The 22,725-nt window shown below is 37.0% G+C and overlaps 1 protein-coding gene and 1 long non-coding RNA gene across 6 annotated transcripts in view; one reads left to right on the plus strand and one right to left on the minus strand.

Moving 5' to 3' along the window:
• The first annotated feature begins 3,859 nt into the window (after positions 1–3,859).
• The window catches only part of GRAMD1C (GRAM domain containing 1C), a 69,167-nt gene continuing 50,301 nt past the window's right edge, over positions 3,860–22,725 (plus strand). Inside the window, exons 1-2 of one of the 5 annotated variants that reach the window (XM_039327312.1) lie at positions 3,860–8,947; positions 10,471–10,599. In XM_039327312.1, the coding sequence (XP_039183246.1) occupies positions 8,945–8,947; positions 10,471–10,599 (132 nt within the window). In that variant the 5' untranslated portion in view covers positions 3,860–8,944. Of the gene's footprint in view, positions 8,948–9,061; positions 9,386–9,414; positions 9,778–9,900; positions 9,928–10,470; positions 10,600–13,640; positions 14,201–22,725 lie in introns of those variants that run through there. The other 4 variants (XM_039327310.1, XM_039327316.1, XM_039327311.1 and 1 more) reach the window with 4 other exon arrangements.
• The window catches only part of LOC120300808, a 37,072-nt gene continuing 23,361 nt past the window's right edge, over positions 9,015–22,725 (minus strand). The window contains exon 3 of the long non-coding RNA XR_005554745.1: positions 9,015–9,146. This is a non-coding gene — a long non-coding RNA (uncharacterized LOC120300808). The remainder of the gene's footprint in view (positions 9,147–22,725) is intronic.

The following is a 22,725-nucleotide window of genomic DNA, read 5'->3' on the forward strand; positions in this document are numbered from 1 at the left end:
GGGAAGCTAAAACTGCAGAGATTGTAATGTTTTAGTTTTAAGCCTCTGCAATAACTTCTGTTATTTCTTCTTCCTGATGTTGTAATGTACTATATTTAGCTGCCAATTGCCCATATATTGGCTGGTCAATACTGTTAGAAGTAAAGTCTTCATCCTGGTTCATCCAAGCCAGGAATAAATAAGCAAACATGGCGACTGCTTTGGGAAGAAGGTTACAGTTTATTGCAGAAAGATGGTTCTTCAGGAAAGTGCAGAGGAGAGAAGGACGGCAGAGAAGGGCAGAGAGAGCACATGGGCAGTAGGTTTTATACCCCCCCTAGCCTTTTGTTTGGAATAGTTTCCTGTTCCTGTGGCATGAACCTTGAGACTGTTTCTGAGTGTTTGTCTAGGCCTTGATATCTGTGGTTTAATTCTGTTATCATATCCTGCTTCCCAGGTGATGGGGCTGACTCCTAGAGTTTGGGTGGGGTATGCAGATCTTCTCTTTTGTCTTCTTGATTGCTCTGGCTCCAACTTTCTGATGGTTTTACATTTGCATTTGTATAGGGCTAAAGTCTTGCTTGGGGCAGAGAGATAGATTTGGGGCCAAGTTTGGTTTTAAAAAGTCCTTTTGAGGAAAAATATATTTTTCTGCCCTTTTTAATATTTCCTTCTGGGCTAACTTTCATCAATCCCCCGCTTTGTGCCTTAAGTGTGTATTTATGACACACTTATTGGCACAACATTAAAATTGATCTGGTCAGGGAGACTTGGTAGACAAGCTTTTGAATTGTTAAGCAAAAAAAGAAAAAGAAAAAGAAAAATAAGACATTAATGGAGGCAGCAGAAAAAGATCCCTTTAGTGGCTCCCAAAAGGGGAGCTTGCACCCATAAAGTTCTAAAAGTCAGGGCAAAATTTTGTTAAGTGGAAAAGAAATTTATAGTGTCCAATATTCTGTGCCAATCATTTTCAAATGTTGGATATCACCTTTAGCTTCCAGTCAGGTTTGCATACCTCCCAAAATTCTTCACAGCCATGGTTTTCCTTAGTACATGACCACTGGCTGCCCAATTTCAAGGGTTGTTTCCTGCCTTAGCTCTTAATTCAGTGCATCCAGGTTTGTAATGTCCAATATGCCAGGCTATTAAATTTTTCTTTAAATTGCACATAATGAGCTCTAGGAATCCCAATCTGAGCCCAACAGTGCAAGATATTCAGGGCTGAAGTTTGGGATTTTTCCTGTTGCTTCCTTAGTCAGGGCATATGAATTGCAAATCACCTGAGGGGGCCTAGTTCCCTCCCCCTTGGAATCTGTTGGAAGTTGGTCCCACAAAGCTTTGGTGCAATAGAGCAAAAATCAGCCTGAGGGGAACTTTACTAAAGGTAGGTGGAGGGGATAGACTCAAGTGTGATTCTGAATGGTGTCTGTGTGTGTGTGCATGTATGTGCAGCTACTTTTACAAAATAGTCAATACAAACATTCTGTATAAATTTTCCCTCCCACCAGATAGAAGTCCAAGGTGTTCAGTACTTGTTCTGCCACATATTCCCAAGTGCCATCTCTCCACTAATACATTCAACTGGCTTGTTACAATACAAATGGGGCAAGAAAGAAAAGTTTACAATGAGTTTCCACCCTCCCCCCATAGTCTAATTTTCTCTTCTGAGGCTTCACATGGCACCACCTTCCTTCTGCAGCTCTCACAGGCATCTGGGTAAATGGTAGGACTTGGGAAGATGTTCCCCTTTAGATTGCATGGTGGCTTTTTAGTGGATGGCTGGATTCAAAACTCAATTCCATGGCTCACATGGATGGAGGCAGCATCTGGGTCTGTGTGTTCTGCTTCCAAAGGCTTGCGAGAGGGTTTCAGGGCTGAAAGATACAAGAACAAGGTCTCCCCCCCCCCGCTTTCTGGGTGGACTCTACCAGGAAAGGCAGACAAAAGGTATGGAGAACAAAGGGCAGGAAAAGAATTGGAAGGGGGGTAGCTTGCAGGCAGTTTGAAAATGCTGAAAACTCCAAATAATTTTAAAAGCCTAATATTTTAAGGTGTGCAACTTGCCAAGGGTAGGAGAACATTTATTCTAAAATAGACCACATTATTTTAGAGATTAGAAAATGCTTATTTGTTTCAGAAAAGTTTCATAGTAGTTTCACCAGTAAGTTTTAGGATATGAAAAGTAACTTAGGAAAATTATTTCCCCACACAAGCAGACTTGAGCTTCAAAAGGCTCTTGTAGATAGACACACATTTTTCAGGGAAAGGATAGATAAAACACATACAGTAAATGCAAGTGAAACTTTTCCAACAGATAAACTTAAAACAATCCCTCCTGGTAACTTAAGGCTGTTCTTGAGCGTACACAGAGAAAAAGAGGAAAACAAACAAACACAATTTTTTTTTCTTCACTCTGTTTGTTGGCCAGACAAACAGAGTGAGGTATTTCCTTTTTGTGGCTTATTTTAAGCAGAATTTCTAGCAGACTTTAAAATTCTTTTTCCTTTGGATTTGAAACAGTTAACAGTCACATTTACCTCTCACACACAGACTTTGACAAACATATATACACAAAGACAAGCAACAGAAGTCTTAGTTTTACACATCCTAGTCATTCCCACCATAAATTTCAGATAACTCAAGTTAGGGAAGGCACACATTTTAAACATACCATGTGGTTGCATAGAGAAGAGAGAGAGAGAGAGAGGGAATCACTATTTCTTATTTTCCCTTTTAAGTACCTTTATTTAGCCAAATTAGTTTCCCAGCAAAGCCCTAAGCAAAGTCTATTTTTCTTTCATACACTACACAGTCGAAGTCTCCTTGTGAGACTTCTTTCCTAACATAGTCGAAGTCTCCTTGTGAGACTTCTTTCCTAATACAGTCGAAGTCTCCTTGTGAGACTTCTTTCCAAACACATTCGAAGTCTCCTTGTGAGACTTCTTTCCAAACTTTGCTTTGCTTACAGGGTCTTACCAGCTAGTTGCCCAAATCCAATTCTTTCATTCACTCATTCCATTTCATTTTCACACAGTCTCTCCCTTTTCCCTAACAAAAGGTTCTGTGCTCTGGCCAACCCCCATGCTGTCCAGGTTCTGCCAATTAAACAGATCCTTTCTGCAGCTAGGAAAGACCAGAAGGAGCAAAATCCAACTGTGATTGGGAAAAAAAAGATCTTCTCACTCACCCAAACAGAAATACACACATTTTCTTTGTTCCCCTGGGCTTTTAACTTAAAATTTAGAGGTACTCATCTTCATCTTCTTTCCAAAGCAGCCCTTGAGCTCAAACTCTCAAAACTCCCTTTACTACCCTAGCTCCACATAGGCAAGGCCTGGGAAACCCATCCACAGACACAAGGGGGTCTGCTGCTGGCAAGATGGGGCTTACCAGTCTCAGTCCATTGGAGAGGTTAGCCCGGAGTCCCATCTGGGGTGCCAAATTGTTAGAAGTAAGGTCTTCATCCTGGTTCATCCAAGCCGGGAATAAATAAGCAAACATGGTGACTGCTTTGGGAAGAAGGTTACAGTTTATTGCAGAAAGATGGTTCTTCAGGAAAGTGCAGAGGAGAGATGGAGGGCAGAGAAGGGCAGAGAGAGCACATGGGCAGTAGGTTTTATACCCCCCCTAGCCTTTTGTTTGGAATAGTTTCCTGTTCCTGTGGCATGAACCTTGAGACTGTTTCTGAGTGTTTGTCTAGGCCTTGATATCTGTGGTTTAATTCTGTTATCATATCCTGCTTCCCAGGTGATGGGGCTGACTCCTAGAGTTTGGGTGGGGTATGCAGATCTTCTCTTTTGTCTTCTTGATTGCTCTAGCTCCAACTTTCTGATGGTTTTACATTTGCATTTGTATAGGGCTAAAGTCTTGCTTGGGGCAGAGAGATAGATTTGGGGCCAAGTTTGGTTTTAAAAAGTCCTTTTGAGGAAAAATATATTTTTCTGCCCTTTTTAATATTTCCTTCTGGGCTAACTTTCATCAATACCAATAATGATTTCATTTGATAAATTGTTCACAATAACAGCAGTGACTTTTTATTTCTGACCTGAGATTTGAATCATGCTTTAATCATCAAGACTAGTGTAATTTGCTCAATATACTTGCTCGCACCATTATGACAATTCTAAATACATATTAGAACTAAACCAATTTAATTTAGAGTTATTCTTATAGCAGAAAGACTGCAAAGTGTTGGAACATAACCATTCTGGTAAGGTTATGACACAGTATAAACAAAGATACCTAAGGGTACACGTAGTTTTCATGTAATAACCACAAATGGGATCAGCAATACAATCATTAAGCAGAGCCCCTTTCTGATTGGGGGAGAAATAAAAACTTTCCAGGACTTTCCAGCGCGAGGAAACTACGCAGACTTCTTACGAAGGCAGAGGCACGAGGCGCTTGTTTCTACCACCAACTCCCACTTGGTGGAGATACGCAGTCCTATTGTGACTACGTTGATATAACAGCGCCATCTTCTGGCGGCCAGTCTCCTAGAGGACTACCCTGAACTCAAGGTTCCCGCAGCCTGCCAAGCGTCTTCGGATTGCCCATGACAGGATACTGAGGTCCAGCGCCTTCAGACAACATTGCAGAGCTGCCCTGAATACAAGCTGCTGGGTAGCCAGCCTTCCCGCTAGACTGTTTGGTCTGGGCTTCTGCTGAACTACCAGCCCCAGCATTCCCAAACAAGCATGCCAGCCCTTCTCCCTTTCTTCAGCTAGGTTGGGATGGCAACGCCCAAAGTCTCATGCTCATAGGTAATTCTGGGAGTTGTAGTTTCCATACTTTTGAAGAGCACAGGTTTAGGAGGGCTATTTAAGAATCAGCAGAACCCACTTTATTATATCCTTGACTCACTTGTCCCTCACTTGAGATTGTTGCCTCACTTGTAGTAACTTGTAGCTTTTGCGGTTCTTGCTGAGCTCACAGCAGTTTTCAAAGAAATGACTCTTAGACATGGCTCATTTTAAAGTCCACATAAATGGGATGCTATGATTGTTAAATCCTTTGATCATGGGCGAATGATGAAGACTCATTGTACAGTTAACAGCTCTTTATTTGTTTAACAGCAAAACCACAACAATGAGCAACGTCACGCAGGCCTCTCTTTATCTGCCCAGAGCCCTGGACACAATGGCAACAATTAGCGGAGCGCTTTCGCACCTTGTGCATGTGCGCAAGGCTGGCGCCTCTCAGTCTGGTCCCAGGCAGCTTTTGGAATGCCCGGGACCAAAGTAACGTCCCGAGCCTGCTTTTGCAGGCTCAGGACACAACAATGATCATTTGAAGTTGAACACACTGAAGTTCACATACAGAAATCCATACTCCTCTGACATTCTCCACAGATTCTTATCGTATTTCTCTTTGATGTTCTATAAACAATTGCATATCTGCATTTCTCTTTTCAGCCTTTCTTCATTTTAGTCTAGCACATTGTGAAAATTTACAGATGAGTAAATTTCTGGATCTGGATTCAAAAAATCACAGTTATACTAGTTTACCACAAATGCTGCTATTCTACAAATATAACCATGACAATGCCCTGAAATGCACATAATATCAATTCTATGAATGTGAGAGTTGCTCCATCAATCTTTTCCTAACCTAAGGAAGAAAAGTGTTAGAGTGATGTTGGTATATGAAGATCAAAACAATTAAAAGATGAACAATGGAAGAAATAGCTTTGTTTACCATATTTCAGTTTTATTCTAAAACCAATGCTTTCTTGTGCTTTATATACTATAGAGGGCTGGGGGAGGTCATCATGAATAGTATAAAATGTGAAATATTCTGCATAGGAACCTATGGTTTAGCTTGGAATTTATGTCAACATAATAGGTAAAACCTTATTTACTGGAAACATTTACATTATTTTCCCATTTTGAACAAATGCCAATATTCCAGGTCTAAATTTATATTTGCAGGTTTTTTATTAAGTTCAATTAATTCACAAACAGAGTCTTATGACTTGAGAAGCTTCTGGCAACACATTTTTTGATAAAACTGTGAATATCAACTTTTCTATAAATATATTCTAGCCATAATGCATTCATAGAAGGGGAGGGAGAACACCTGAAGAATGTGAACAAAATGAGAGCAGAAAAATGCTCCCAGTACAAATATATACAGTATTTAAATACTGTTTTTTTTTAAATTCTAGTTAAAATCATCTTAGGGTGATTAGCAAATTATTTATTTAATACCCTTTTCTTAAAATCTAGTGCTGAGTGATATGTTGGCCTATAAAAATGCAGCACCATGCCTTGTTCAATTATTGGTAAGCTTCATAAATCCCACAAAATAAAACCTGCATAAAGATACTAACAATAGATCTTAACCTTTTTGCTATTATACTGCCTTGCAATTTGGGAAGTTGAAATTCTGTCTATGGATTAGGGAAGACTGCTCTAGCTCAGTGGCTTGGAACCAGAAAACTTTTTTTTCTGTTGTAGTTCTTATATGAAGAATATGCTGCAGTAATGAATGATTAGTACTTAATACTGGGAGGAAATGGTCTTTGAAATGCTGTTAAATTTGTTTTTAGGGAAAGTATTTATAAATTATATTAGTAAGGCTGTTTAACTCTAGACAATTCTGAGGATAGAATTAAAACAATATATGAAAACCATTGAGGGAGGCAAAATACTTAACCTAGAGAGAACAACCCATAACATGTGCCACACCCTCTCCTCTCCAAAGCAGCCATCCATAGTCTATGTCTAGAGGGAAATTCTAGATATTTAAGGCTTGCTTGAAGGAGAGTAGTGTAGGGGCTGTTCAGATATCAAGAGGGTCTCTTCTGATCAAGTCATTCCAGTTTATGCAACAATCAAGGCACATTTCTAGGAGCTGATCAGACAACATTTCTTAATGAATGTCATGTAGGGCTAATCACCAGCATCTTGAATTGTGCCTAGAAGCTTACTGGCAGACAGTGTAGTTTACAAAGGGATGTTACATGACTATATTGAGGTATTCCTGTTATTGCTTGCACAGCCACATTCTGGATAGTTTTTAAGGGCATCCTCATGTACAGCAAGGCATGGGTGATAATGAGGAAGGCTTCTCCATATAAGAATGGGCACATCTGATACTCCAGATGGATCCGTACAAAGGTCTTGCTTGTCACAGCTGCCAACAGGAGCTGAAATTCCAGAAGAATTCTACACCAGTCCTGAATTCTACATCAGTCCTGAAGGAGAAGGATGACTCCCAACTAAGGATGAACATTTCCTAAATCTGGCTAAACCCTACACTTACAGTCCTTTGGCCTTGTTAAGGTTGGACATGAGTCTGCTCCTTCCCACCCAGACCTCAATAGCCTTCAGGCATTGGAACAAATCTTGCATCTCTTAGTCAGCCTTGAATTGGGGAAAACATCTGAGTATCATTGGCATGCTGTTGATGCCTCTAAACCAATGGATTCAGTGTATGCTTCTTGAGGATATATACCATACCCTTTTAAAAAGAAGCTGTATTATATAATGGACCTAATCACATTATTTTCTGGGAGGCTTTCACTGATCCAGACGGACATAGATCTAACCAAATATGTGGCCATGTTAATGCTCTTGAGGATCTTGCTAGTTCTTAAGGAATCACACAATCAGACTTTTCTCAGCTAGGGAAGCAAGACTGTTATTTTGTCATCTCAACCAGACCAGACCAGTATGAATCTAACTCTGACTGAACTTGAGAAACTTAATCCATCAGGTACCTAGGATATTCTTCACAGAAACCCAGAAGATGGTCCTATAACCCACTCCTTCATACTAATGAATGATAACTTTAAAGAATAGAGTTGGATGGATATCTATGGGTACAGTGAAAATGGAAAAATGGTAGGCTTTGCTGGACTTGTCACTGCAATGAAATCCCCATTGGAGGAAGCCAGTCAGTGAATCCAACCAGCATACCTTAGCTGACTGTCTTCCTCCAATGGCAGTCTAAACATCTCTGTTGTTTTATCTTCTAGATCTGCTGAAAAAACCAAGCAACTCTCTGGGATTGACTCTTAGGCAGATGTCACATGGCAGCAATCCAACCCTTGTCACTTGCCAATTCCAGGCCAAAACTAAGGCCTCAGTTGAACTGACCACCAGATTTTTAGGGGGAAAAAACCATGGTTTCATCTGGAACCAAACAGTCCCTAAACCACCCACCTCCCTTCCAAAAAACTAATCAAATAATAATCAGACCATGATGAACAACTGATGGACAATGGGTTGAATAAACAGTTTAGTTAATTATGCTTAAGTGCAGTTTGAGGGCAAATTTAAATTACTGTACAATAAATAACACGCAGAAATATTCTTTTCACTACTAGATGTAAGCAATGTAGACTGAAAACTTCAATCTAGAATTTACTTTTATGTTTTAATAAATCAAATCTGACTCAGCATATACACTATTCCAATGATGGAGAACAACTGCAAAGTCAAAAAAGCATACAAAGAACTCTTCTTTGTTATGTTTCACCAAGGATAATCACTTAAAAACGATGGATTAATTTTAATTTTATTAATTTTCTAAATGAGCAAAAAAGACAGGAAAACAGAGAATGAATATTTTTTCAAAAATTTTGTATGGATAAAAAGTGGTACACCTTCCTTTTTCAAAATCAAAAAAGGAGAACTTCCAGATTGATTTCAATTCTATTGTCTGCTCAGATTCACTAGCAGCATTTATTAAATTTGCCTGCTGCCCATCTCACACAGTAGCTTCTCCCTTGGCTGAGTGAGGGCTGATTCTTTCCAGAGGAGCCCTAGCAGAGCCCAGGAATCTTACTGTGCAATTGTGCCTTCCTGCTGGTCTTCGGGAGAGCGGGCCACTTCGGCCGAGAGAGCTCTTGCGTGGTCGTTCTGCTTTGGTGCTGCTGGCCCTTTAAGCTGAGGGGAAGAGAAGCGTTGCGAGCGAATGGCGCTCGGGTCCGCTTGCGGGTTGCATCCTTCTTCTCTCCATGGTAAGAGGCCCTTTCCCCCCCTCCGGTCTTTTTATGGGCAGCTGGATTTAAAGTTTAGCGTACAGTAAAAACAACTGATGGCCTTTGGGGATGTCGGATTGAAAGTGCGCGTCTGTTTTCTCAGTCGCCCTCTGACAGCGGCCGCGTTTTCGTCTCCCGGCGACGGTTGCTGAAAAAGTGGCGGAGTCACTTTGGAGATCTAAAAGAAAAAGGGGGAAAGTTATTTCTCGATCGCCTTTTCCGTCGCTGGCTAGGATCGCCAAAACCTTTTCTGTCCCGTTGGTCTTGGCCTCGACTCTCATTCACTCCCTTCTGTATCTTTAGCATAACAAACTATATATATATTTAAAAGGGAAGAATTTCCTGTCATCCAGATGGGGAATGGGAAGAATTCCTTGTGCCTTTCTTCCATTGGCAAAGATGCAGCAGTTTTGCCAGGTTCTAGTTGTCTGCTACTCTTAATTTAAAAGGGTGTGATGTGATTTAAAATATTTTGATTCGTGAAACCCTAGTAAGACCATACCTGGAATACTGCAGCCAATTTTGCTCACCATATTACAAAAAAGATATTGAGAGCAACTAAGATGATCAAAAGTCCTGGAGACTAAAACATACGAAGAACAACTGCAGGAGTTGGGTTCGGCTAGCCGCTAGTCTAAAGAAAGAAGAAATAGGAGAGACATGATAGCAGTATTCCAGTACTTGAGGGCTGCCACCAAGAAGAGGGTGTCCTCTGATTCACCAAAGAACCAGAGGGCAGAACAAGAAACAATGGTTGGAAATTGATCAAAGAGAGAAGCAACCTGGAATTAAGGAGAAACTTTCTGACAGTGAGGACAATTAACCGTGGAACAGCTTGCCCCCAGAAATCGTGGGCTCTCCATCACTGGAGATTTTTAAGAAGAGGCTAAACAGTCACTTGTCTGAGATGGTATAGGTCCTTCTGCTTGAGCAGGGGGCTGGACTAGATGACCTCCAAGGTCCCTTCCAGCTTCTATTCTATTCTATTCTATTCTATTCTGGTGTGATGTAATTATTTTGATTCTAAATATTTTGTAAGCTTAACTCGTAAATGTAAAATGTCTCCTTTCTTTGGGATGTAAAAAAAAATGTGTGTGTGTGTGTGTGTGTGTGTGTGTGTGTGTGTGTGTAAATATGACCAAACCCTTTTAGCTTTGGATTGTCTAAAATAACATGGTGTCTAGAAAGAAAATATATTTCTCCAGGTGCTTATTTCACTTATTAAACTTACAATACAATAAGCTTTTAAAGCCTTTCAAAGTGCACTAAAATAAAATTGAAGATAAACAATTGAGGAAAACAGTGATAAAATATGGAACATAGTAGACTGTTGATTATATATAAGAATAATAAAATGCATTGAACTAGAGGAGAAAAACCTATTAAATGCTCCAATCTAGGCAGAAAGGGATGCTTATTCTTTGATCCTCTCATTTTATTTAGGAATTCTGGATTTTTACCTTTGTCTCATTAAAATACCATATTATATTCCTTGTTTACAGGCCCTTCATGAAGCAGACCATGGCCTCATCAGCCACATACTGGTGGATTCAGAAGAGAATCTTAGTGTTTTCACTGAGAAAATGCAGCCAACATCTCCAAATAACTGGAATGCAGATTGGAGCTTCTGGGTAAATTCACATTCCCCCTCCGCTGCCCCCCATTTTAGAGGGATGTTTTTTTTATTCAAGGATATGTATTTTTTACACTGTTTAATTAAGTCAATCTTTTCTTCTGCCTTGGAGAAAATGTATATTTAGTAATAGTACATAATGTATTAGTGTGTCTCTTTGTTGAGTAACTGAGAAATGACTTCACTGTTATATTTTGTACTTGTCAAAGTACAAAAAGTCATTGTTAAAGTTGCCTGTTCTAGAGAGAGATGGGAGACTTTGAGTGTTGTTTTCCTATTTACTTACCTTTGTTTTTTTATATTGCACTTGAATATGCCTTTTTTATTTTAGATTTTTTTTATCCCACCTTTATTATTTTTTCCCACAACAACAACACTGTGAGGGGAGTTGAACAGAGAGAGACTGTCCCAGTCATCCAGGCAGGTTTCATGTCTAGGACAGTACTAGAACTCACAGTCTCCCAGTTTCTATCCTGGTGCCTTAACCACTAGACCAAACTGACCCTTTCTTGTCGTGACTTTTCATCTGCATGTTTTATTATACTAAGAATTGAAATTAACTTCCGAGTAGATATTCTTATATCCTGGATCACTGAAATTTATGGACAATTGTACAGCTTGTATCTGAAATAAATCAAATGTACCCATCAATTCTGAGATTATAATCTTAAATACACTATGATACACTCCACTGAAAGAGATACATTTATAAATGTACTTTTAATTGCTGTAGAGATTGGAAGCTATTTCTTTGTATATTTTTTTTCTTTTTCTTACTCTATTGATTTTTATTTTATTGAATTTAGATAGATAGAATGATACACTCCCCTGAATTTGAGATTTAATTTTGAAATACCTGTAATCATAGTAACTCGCATTATTGAGTAATCTATATTTGCTGTCGAGATTCATTTCTATATAAGTTATCATGGTCAGGTGAGCCCTGGATATAGCATTACAGTATAGCCAACTGTACAGAGACTTCAGAACAAAATGTCCCTGGCAGAGAAATACAAGTAAATCTCCACTGAAAAGGAGGATTAAGAGGGTATCGCTCCAAATAACTAAAACAAAATTTTAGCATATTAAAAACTCTAAAAGGTTACTTAGTAATCAGAAGGTACTAAGGAACCTTAAAAAGCTAAGGTAATTTCAATTTAAGTTGCCAAATGAGAACAGAAAAAGAGCTAAGCCATATGGAGACAAGCATTATATTGCAAAAAATGTTAATTTGAAGAACAGAACAGGAGTTAGCAGGATATGGACCCCAGGATTTCTTTGGGCTCCCAAAACACCGTTGAAGTGGGTGGGGCTTATTTTTTAAGGGTTTTTTTATGTTGGAAAATAAAGATTTTAAGGGTCAAAGTGGCTGCCTTAAGCCTTTTCAATGCTTAAAAATATATTTTATTCTTCAAATCCATTCAAAATTACACTGATATTTTTTTCATTTTGGCAGAATTGAAGAAACAAATCAATGCCATACATCTCAGGAAGGATTAAGACCTCTTTGTTAAAAAAAACCCCAGCTCTTAAAAGGCAGAAAAATTTGACCGTCCCTACTTTCACAACATCATAGCATTAGCTACTTCATCTCTAGCTTCTGGGAAACTAAAACTTTGAAATGCAATTCTGCAGCTACAAAAATAAAAATAGACTTTTAAATCAGCAAACAAACTAAATAAATAATTTGAACAGAGAAAACAAATGTTTTATGGAACTGCTAAAGTAATAGATATTTCTAGAAGAAGTAGGGATATTTGTCTTAATCTACAATGTAAAAGAATTGGATTGATATCCAAATCTGAACATTTTGGGGATGGGAAAGAGAGGCATTTGAGAAGTTAAGAGAAATCTATTTGTCAAGATATGAAATTCCAAGAATGGCAGTTTCAAATTTAACAGAACATGAATATACTATATCTGCGTGTTTGGGAGGAGACAAAAAAATACAAACTTCAGGGTATACCATCTTGTTTCAGACAAATAGTTGGAAAACATTATAGGTGGCAGAATGAGCCTTTCTTAGTTGATCTTTTACATGTACCTAATCAGGGTCGAATAGGTTTAGATAGTCCTTTTCAGCAACTACCTCATTTAACAACCATTTGCAGTTTCAATTGTGATAAAAAGTAACTTATGACCAAGTCCTCACTTTTATGAACTTCATAGGTTTGTAAAGCAAAGAAAAGCTGAAGTAAGAGCTGATGGACTGAAAGTAGCTAAGCAGTTAGGGAGAAATACTGCTACACTGCCTTTCCATAAGAAATATCTTCTGTGATATGATTGCAACAATCTTTTAGAGTTATTTAATATGTTAACAAGCACTGGGTAGAAGTGATTCAATAGGTTTCATATACTTAAGCATTTACAAATCTGTTGACAAAAATCTTTTACTGAAAGCTTTTCATCAAACTTGGTGGAATTGGAAACCTCTTATAGACTAGTATTATTACAGAATAATAATAGGCCTCATCTTCATGGTGGGTGTCAGATTGCTTCATGTATGGATTGGAGGGGTTTAAAGTGGCTAATGATGCAGCTGTAGTCTGGCTTCTGGTTTGTGGTCGTGCCTCATCATCGGTGTCGCTTTGGGTTTGCTTTTTGCGTGGATGTGTGATGGTGACATCCTGTGTGGTGTTAGGGACTCGTTTGTCAATCCATACATGAAGCAAACTGACATCCACCAGGAAGATGAGGCACGACCACGAACGCGAAGCCAAACAACAGCAACACAGCTCACCATCTCATATCCCTCTGCAACTCAGACTAACCCAAGCACAACAAAGACCCCACCCAAACAGAACACTCCCCCATCCAATCAGAGCACAGCCAAACCCCCATCCAATCAGAGCACAGCCAAGCCCCTAACCAATCAGAACACACCTCCACCCAATCAGAACACAGCCAAGCTCCCACCCAATCAGTTCACATCCCCACTGGCAGTTAAAAGGAAGAAACAGCTACGATCACACATTGCTCCTAGAAGCACGAAGCCGAAAACACCAGCCTGAAGATGACGAATGGGACTTTGTCGAAACGTCACCAAGACACTTCCAATTTTACGCGAGAGAAAACCCGAAAAACCAAAAACCTACACACACACACACACACACACACACACCAGACAGTAGATTAATCTCTCCTAACTCAACCCTCCAATACTATTTTCCTAACCCTGATAATTATATTTTTTAAAAATCATGATTATATAAATGTCAGCTGTAGTTTGAAATGTTAAGTTTCAAATTATTTCCATTTGCAAGATGGCAAGAATCTCTTAAGTTTAAAATATGTATTTTTTTTTGTAAACCATGCAATACCCAGGATCTGTTTGCTCTAACAATGCAAAAACTGAACTGCTCCCGGCATAGAAGCATTATCTGAGCTATCTGTTGATTAGAGTTTTGAATTATTAATCATACTCTGGGCATGGGAAATCTGAGTCAGTAGCTAAGTGGGTTATCCGAGTTGATGAAGTGAATCAGCTGCAGTTTGGGATTTAGTCCCATGCTTGTTTCTTAGTATCCCACAGTTGTTCTTGGGCTGGAATGAGATGATTAACAGTAAGAACTATTTTACTTCCTGAATCTAAGCTACAGGTAAGCAAACCTTCAGGTGGGAGCACAGTTGGGCTTTTGAGATAATGCTAGAGAATTAATAAAAATGCCCATCTATGAAAGCTCTTCATCGTTAGTCATTTTTTCCTGGCACGTGGGCCTTTTACTTAAGCTATGTTGGGCTAATATGTAGAAATGAGACTACCAGTATTTTTTTAAAATAAAAGCAATATCTTATATGGGATTGCAGTGCAATGGCCATGAGCCTAGGATTGCTCGGAACAGTATTTCTCAACCTCAGCAGTTCCAAGATGTATGTACTTCAATTCTCAGAGTTAATGACTGTCTGGAGGAATTCTGGGAATTGAAATCCACACATTTTAGAATTACTGAGGTTAAGAAACACTGATTTGGAGATACTGCATGTCCCCAATATTAACCAAGCTCCCTGCCCAGCAATGTTGTTTTTAAAAGATTTTTTAAATTACATTAGAAGCTGGCATGCTACAAAAAGGATTACTTTTATTTTCCTAAAATGCTATGAGATCCACTTGATAGGACACATCAACTCAGTTTGAAAATAAAAATGGTTGCAACATGCTTTGTCCAGAAAATCAGAGGTAAGTAACAATGATGGAGTGCACATATCACAGGGAAACAGTTTTTTAGTAATAAATGTTTCTTGACCAGTCATCCGCTCTGTGGGAGCCATTTTGTGAGAGACCCCTGACAAGTTCTTAAAATTTTAAATTTATTTACTCAGAAAAACTGCCTAGATCTTTTGAAGATTTGTTTAATTTTGTATGTTTGCTAATGATGATTCTTGAATGGAATACTAGGAAAATATTCTGCAGGGAACATTGTTTTCAGCTATCCAAAATAACTGTGTAGAAAGGAAGAACAAGAATTGTTAATTAAGTCCTAGTGGTAGGCCAGACTGTCTTTAAAGGTTTTTATGAAACTGTAATTGCTCCCTTGGAGACTTACTGTGGCTTAGTCCATTAGAAATTAGAAAGAGACAATGCTGCCAACCTAACAGATATGAATTTTCAAAAGAGAATTTTGAAATAATCATGAGAAATAAGTGACAAGCCAACTGTCTTCTGCTTGGTGTGTGTATATGTGTGTGTTTATATTTCTGAGGCTAATGTATAGAAAGTTTTATCTTGTCCAAAACTATGAATGGCTTATTAAAGTGCCTTGTTGATGAGACTAAGTTTATGATATATCATTACTTTTGATTATTTAAAATATAAAAGATCCATTTGATAATTTAATTATTAAAGCCCAATTATATGTTTATGTTTTCCATTGCAAACAGCTTATTCTTCTAGAAGTATTTAATTGTTGTCCATGTTATCATCATACCATGAAACACGAATGCAAATTTTTGGTCTCCATATAAGTCACCAAACCATGCCCCTATGTTGATTATCTCCCCATCTCCCTTGCCCCACCCCTCTGTTGACCCAAAGAGATGTCAAGGGATAATCAGGAATGATTTCTATTTCCTTTCTTGCCTGACAACGTGGCTGATGACTAGACTGGTCATAAAAACAGATTGAAGGAAGTGAGCTAGCATGAGTTAGATCAGCTGCCAACATTCCTCATTTAAAACACAGTATTAACTTTTAAACTCAGTCTAATTGTAGCAAACTGTTCATTTCTTTAGTCTTACACGATGTTAATTAGATGCTTCTATAACATTTGCCAGATGATTAGATGCTGACTACTGCATGTTCTTACAGTGGATTCATAACAAACCCATGAGCGTTAATAATCTGACTGTATATTCTCAAACATAAAAAGCAGTCAGTTTCTAATGCTATAAACTGTATGTTGTTTTATGGCAAGCTCAGCTGTTCCTAAAAGCAATTCTGGTCAATCTGGTGAAAAAACAAAACAAAAAAGAACAATATCTTATGTGTACTGGTACTTAGCATGCCTCTAGAACCCTGACATGCCTACCGCTGCACATACACGACCTTATGTTTATGTAATGGAATATTTGCTCTGTTATTTCCCTGGATTTGTTGCTGATTTGCTTTTAGAAGACATATTACTCTTTTCAAGGTAGGTTCTGTGAAATCTTATGACTCTGTATCAGCCATTGTTCTTAAATGAGGAAGGGAGATTTAGCTTGTTGTCAGGCCATTAGAAGTACATTGGATGGGATAGAGCCTTCTTAATAGGGGAATTACTTTACCCAACAAGCATACCTGGGACTAATTTCCCAATGTTCTAAATAAGATTTGGGTTTTTTTTAAACTGGGTATTTATGAGAGTATACTTATGTGATAATGAATATTGCTGATCATTTATTCTCTCTGCTGGTTGTATGCCGTTTTTATTGTTTCTTATATTTTAGAGGAAGCTTTTAATACTGTTACTTTTTATGGGGGTGGAAAATAAAGGATTTTTGACAATATTATTTGGATGTGGATATTTTAGATAACTTGAGACTGATAAATATCTAAAACTATGTGTTTTAACGTAGCAGCATAATTGGCAAAAGCTCTGATAAATTATGACATTTAATATTCAATCTATAATGCATAAATTATAAATGTTTATCTGGATGCATAGTATTTGATTCAATATTAGGGATAATAAACTGCAAAATAGTGATCTATTTTTAGTGATTACATGACATTTTCTGCCTGAATATTCTCAGTGGGTGATAGAAAAGCAAAAAGACACACTGAAAATTTTGTATGGACTTTCCATGCCTACTGTATTTATATAGAAAACAAATAAGTTTGAAGTCAGTTTAGAATGTCTGTTGATGTACATTTAGCTTTTCTGGATGTTTAAAAATTGGAGAAGGTAAGAATTTAGTGTCATCTGTTATAAATACTCTGCCCTTTTAAATGCTTTTTAATTCTATTATTGGTAGACAGCTATTTTTCCTAATTTAATAACAGGATTTTAAAGGTGAGAATTTTAGAAAAAAACTAATGATGTAGAGCAGCAGCAAGGTGGGGCTATCCTTGAGGGCTCCTTGGTGTCTCTGCGCATATTTGTTTTCTTGCAGATGTTTCATTACCCAAACCTAGATAACATCATCTTGCACTGCAAGAAAACAAACAAGCACAAAGAACATTAGCAACTCCACATTTCAACCTTAAGCTACAAATATTCTCCTCTATTATTGCTATCCTTGTTTTAAAATGGGAACTAAAGAGAGTTGTCCAGGAAAGCTGAGGACTCTAAACCAGGCTGAGAAGTCATGAAAATGTCCCAGAAGGCAGGTGCAAATCACCCCTCTCTTGTTGCTAAGAAAACAGCCTGGTTGTGCTCGTTATGTCAACAGGAGTCCAGCCTTGTCTTTGCTCAGTGAGGGGATTGTAAAGAGGAATGTTTTAAAGCTTGGATTTCAACCTGAACTTCGTAGATATATTATCGGGGAATATCTTTCTACCTCATATGATTTCAATCTCTAGAACTTCTTTGGAACTTGTTGATTGTCTGGCAACCCCCTTTTTTTCTCATTTGAGAAATGCTGAAAATTGCAAAGGACCAGATTATTTGGAGAGGGCAATGTTGTCTCTCTCTTTTTTAAAGAATAAAGGAGCATTCCAGGACCAGTGCAAGCTCTCTCTCACAGATACACATAGTCCCTTTGTTTAAAGCTGCATTCCAGGAATTGCAGAAAACTAGAAAAAGAAATTAACACCAGATAGGGCCATAAATATTGATTTCTGCCTCTCATCATGGCTTTAGTCAATCAAAACTTTCATATAACTTTGTATTTTATTCTTCCCATACCACAGAAAGGTATGCCAACCAATTTGTAGGTCATGCCTCTCTAGGTACAATAGTCTTTTGTCTCTTAAGCATTATCCATTCTTTAAGCCATGTTAAAATAGTTGCTTGGTTGTATAACTTCCAGTCCGGCAGTCCAAATCCTCCACTTTCTTTCGCTTCTTGCAGCATTTTCACCCTAATTCTAGCTTTTTTTCCTTGCCAGATAAATTTCAATATTATTGTATTCAGTTCATCAAAAAAGGTTTTTCCCAGCCTTATAGGAATTGTTTGAAATAAAAAGAGTATTTTTCATAAGATATTCATTTTCACTGTTACTATTCTCCCCAACATTGAAAGTTGAAAGTTTTTCCACTTTTCCAAATCCAATTTTATTTGTTTTAGCAGTCTTGCATAGTTATCTTCTTTTATTGTAACACATCTTGCTGTTAGATAAATTCCCAAATATTTAACTTTTTTAACTATTTGAAGATTTTTTTTGTTAGTCAATTTTTTTGTTTTTCTGTTAGATACTTTGTCAGCACTTTAGTCTTTTCTCTGTTTATTGTCAACCCTGCTGCTTCTCCAAATTTTTCTATTTTCTCCAGAGGTTTAGTGCTTGTTTCCAATGGATCTTCCAATATGAAAACCAAATCATCTGAAATGCTTGTAGTTTATATTTTTCGTCTTTTATCTCCAGTCCTTTAATTTCTATATCTCGTCTAATGTTTCTATTCAGTACTTCGAATGTTAGTATAAGTCATAATGGAGATAGTGGGCATCCCTGTCTTGTGTCCTTTTTAATATTGAAATTTTCTGAAAGATCTCTATTTACAATTATTTTGGCCTCTATAATCTCCATCATTGATATTTTTCCATTTAATATGTTTTGAATATTCTCTGGAATTTTTTGTAAGTCTGCTTTTTTAAGTACTGCTGTATTTTTTCTTTTGGAATTTCCTCTGCCTTATAAAGTATCTCATAATAATCTTTAATATTTTTTTAATTGTATCATTTTGAAACTGTAATTTACCTTTTGGATCTTTCAGCTTGTTTATCAATTTTTTTCTCTTTTTCTTTTTTCAATCTATATGCTAACCATCTCCCCGGCTTGTTGGCATTTTCAAAGAAGTTCTGTTTAGTCCTTTTAATCTGTTGAGCCATTATTTCCATCTTGGCTAAATTTAATCTCCATTTGTTTCTTAAACATTTTCTTTTGTGGATCTATTTGTAATTCTGATTCTAACTTTCTGAATTCTTCCTTCAACTTTAACTGTTGTTTCTTTTCTTTATTCTTTTTAGCAATGTAAGTTATAGCCAACCCTCTGAAATATGCTTTAGCCGTATCCCATACATTTTGAAGCGATGTTTCTTCTTTCTTGTTTATTTTGAAGAAAAAATCAATTTCCTTTGTCAATAGTTGTAAAAATTCTTTTTCTTTCAATATAGATTTATTCAAGGACCATCTTAATTTTTTCTTAGTTCCTCTCCAAGTCATCTTTATTGGGTTATGATCTGCCCAAACATTAGTTTCTATCTCAATTTCTTGTATCATCGTATTAAGTTCCAAAGATGTCCATATCATATCAATTTTAGACCATGATTTATGTCTATTTGAGTAAAATGTATATTGTAATTTCTTTGGATTTTTTTCTCTCCATATATCTTGGATACAGACTTCTTCTGTCATTTTTAAAAATGCTTTAGGTAATATATTTCCTCCTTTTCTCCCTTGTTTGGTGCTTTTGTAGTCCAAAGTTCCATCTGTTATTGCATTAAAGTCCCCCATTATACAAAGATTTTGATAGTTTAAATCTAAAAAAAATTATATAATTTTTGGTAAAATCGTTCTTGTTTACCATTTGGTGCATATACTGCTATCATCAGTATCCATTTTTGATCCATCATTATTTCCACCATTGATATTCTCCCCTCTTCATCTGCATAGATTTGTTCGGGATTCATCGTTTCTTTAATGTATAAAACTATTCCTCTTTTCTTTTGAAGTGCTAATGCAAAGTAAAGTTTACCAATTTTCAGTGGTTCTAACAACTTATAATGTCTCTTAATTTGTGTTTCTTGAAGACAAATTATATCCATTTTTAATTTTTGTAATTGTGTAAAGATTTTTCTCCTTTTTGAAGGAGAATTTAGTCCATTTATATTCATTGACAAAATCCCATTCTCTTCCATCTCTTTCAATTATATCTAGATCTTAATCTTCTAGTTGTTCTTATCTGTCTCTGATCTCTTGGTCTTGCTCCTTCTTCTATATATGTGTTTTTAATTTCTTCCTCCTGTCTTGGTTTGATTGCTCCTTTTACTGTCATTTCTTCCTGTTTCTTTGTTTCTCTCTTTGTACCGGATTCAGAGTCACCTCTTTCCAAAAATGCTCTATAGTTGTCGAAGAATTCCATTGCTTTAAGTGGCGAATCTAGTCTATAGCTTTTTGTATCCCAGTAAATTAAAATCCTTTCTGGAATCAGCCATCTGAAATTCACTCCTTTTCAATTAATTTCCTAGTTAGAAACTGGTATTCTCTTCGGGATTCTCTTATTCTCCTAGGAATTTGTTTGAGGACTACAATTTCTTTTTTTTTGTATTTCAAAGGTTCGTCTCTTGTAGATCTTTTAAGAAATCTAACATGTATTTCCCTGGGGACTTTATTTCTTCTAGCATAGTTTGATTGACTCAATAGATCTGGTCTAATTCTCCTTCCATTTGCTGTTTCCCAGTTGCTAATGCGTCTGCCAATAATTCGGTTATCAAGACTAGGAGATCCTCTTCCTTAACTTCCATTATATATTGAAATCTTAAAAAGTATGAGGCCCTTCCCATCTCCATCCCATCTAGTCTTCTAGTTCTTCATTTATTTGGATCAACTTCTGATTTTCATCTTTTAAAACTTCTAGTTTCTGGTCAACCTCAGTTGATTTATCTTCTACTTTTTGAATTCTTTGTTGATTATCTGTGATCATCTGTTTAAAATTTTCAAATTGAGAATCCATATTGTTATTTTTTTATTCATTTTATCAAAATCACTTTTCAACTTTTCATGGTTTCTCGATGTGACTGCCATGTGAGTAGCGATTCCCTCTTGAATTGCTTGTAGGGTTGCTTGGGTGTCCTTTTGGAAGGTATTAGCCTTTTCTTGTTGAAGCATTGTATCAATTGATCTCTGATAGACTGGACTTGCAGAAGCCGAAGAGGGAGAAGAAGATCCTTTTTTTCCAACTTTAAATAAGTTAGGAGTGCTCATCTTTATCTTTAAATCATACGTTGTAATCCACCAAGTAAGTCAAAATTTATAATCCAATAGGCTCCTAACAAATAGGAGAGGTAAACAATAAAAATAATAAATGGTAAAAAAGAAAAAAAATACCAAAATTCGTAATCCAAAGTATCCTGTTTGGAGGGATTTCTTGTTATTCACTCTTTCAAAACAGCTTGTAAAAATTTCAGGTCAAACTGTATTTGTAATCCAGGGAAGTCCGATGACTTCACAGTTTTTATTTATAATTGTAATCCATCCTGTAAGACAAGGCAATCCAAAAAGAGTTTTTCTTTTCCAGCCACAATCTTCAGGACTTTAAATTCCAAGGACACCAAAATGTTTAAACTATAAGCTATGTCTGGGCATACAGCCAAGTTTTTCTCCAACCAGAGCAACTTGGTAAAATAAAGACAAAAAGAAAAGCAAGGCTGCAAGTAATTCTCAGTTTTGCCACTAGATGTCAATAGATGTCCATTTCCACCATACTTTAAAAAAGGTTTAAGAAGTTAAAAACCTGATGGTTTCTAAACAATAAAAAAAGATTTATAAATCCAAAGGTTTTCCAAGTTATCCTTCTTTTATGCCTCGTCATCTTCACAATATTGTTATGTCAGTTTTAATTTCCCCAAAGCTTAAACTGTCGCTTATAGTTTAGGAGAGAGGGCTAAGGAACCCCCCCCCCGGAGCTTGGGGATTTCTTCCTTTTGAATGCTGTTTCCCAGAACCAGTATTTCCACTTGTAGCGAGATAAGGAAAGTTTTCTCACCCAGATCAGCTGTTTTACCTTCCGCTTTAAAATTTGTTGTCTCCGACAATTAGCTGCTTATGGCAGACCGCATGGATGCAGTCAGCCTTTCTTTCTGCCAGTCCCAAGGGCTCCTTTGGATCAAGTGGGCTAGCTACCATTGGCCTGCGATCTGCAAAGTTTCACCCTCTGGCCAGTCACCTCTACAGGGTGACTTTCAGTCCTATTGGACTCCCCAGCTGGTAGAAATCAGGCTTGGGGAAGGGAGATTCATTCCCCAGCACCCATATTGCAGAACCATTTTATAAGGAATGCACTTCTTTCAGAATGGGAAAAAATAAAATAAAAAATTTATATTAAGATACCTGAATGGCTTTCAACAATGGAAGCTTTTGCTTACCCAAATTTAATTAACTACGATAAAGTTGTGACTTATAAAGATATTTTGGACAATGAAAGAAAATTGAAAGACAGACAAGATTTACAAGAACAAAGTATTGATCTAGCATGGTGACCATATCTGCAAATTCAAACAAGATATGAAAAAGATTATTAAAACAATGGGATTTTATAAAGAACAGACAGAATTTGATCAGATGCTGCTAAAAATAGATGAAAAGTTGATTAAGAAACTCCATAGATTACTGTTAAAGATGGAGGAAGAATAAGTAAAAGAAATAATGATAATATGGGCAAAGAACTTTGGATATAATATGGAATTAGAAGATTGGCAAAAGTTATGGAAAACAAATATTAAATTAACTAAAGCAGTGGCATATAAAGAAAACTTATATAAATGTTTTA

The sequence above is a fragment of the Crotalus tigris genome, unplaced genomic scaffold, assembly GCF_016545835.1.
Source record: "Crotalus tigris isolate CLP2741 ecotype Arizona unplaced genomic scaffold, ASM1654583v1 scf7180000024359.8030256, whole genome shotgun sequence".
Taxonomy (NCBI): domain Eukaryota; kingdom Metazoa; phylum Chordata; class Lepidosauria; order Squamata; family Viperidae; genus Crotalus; species Crotalus tigris.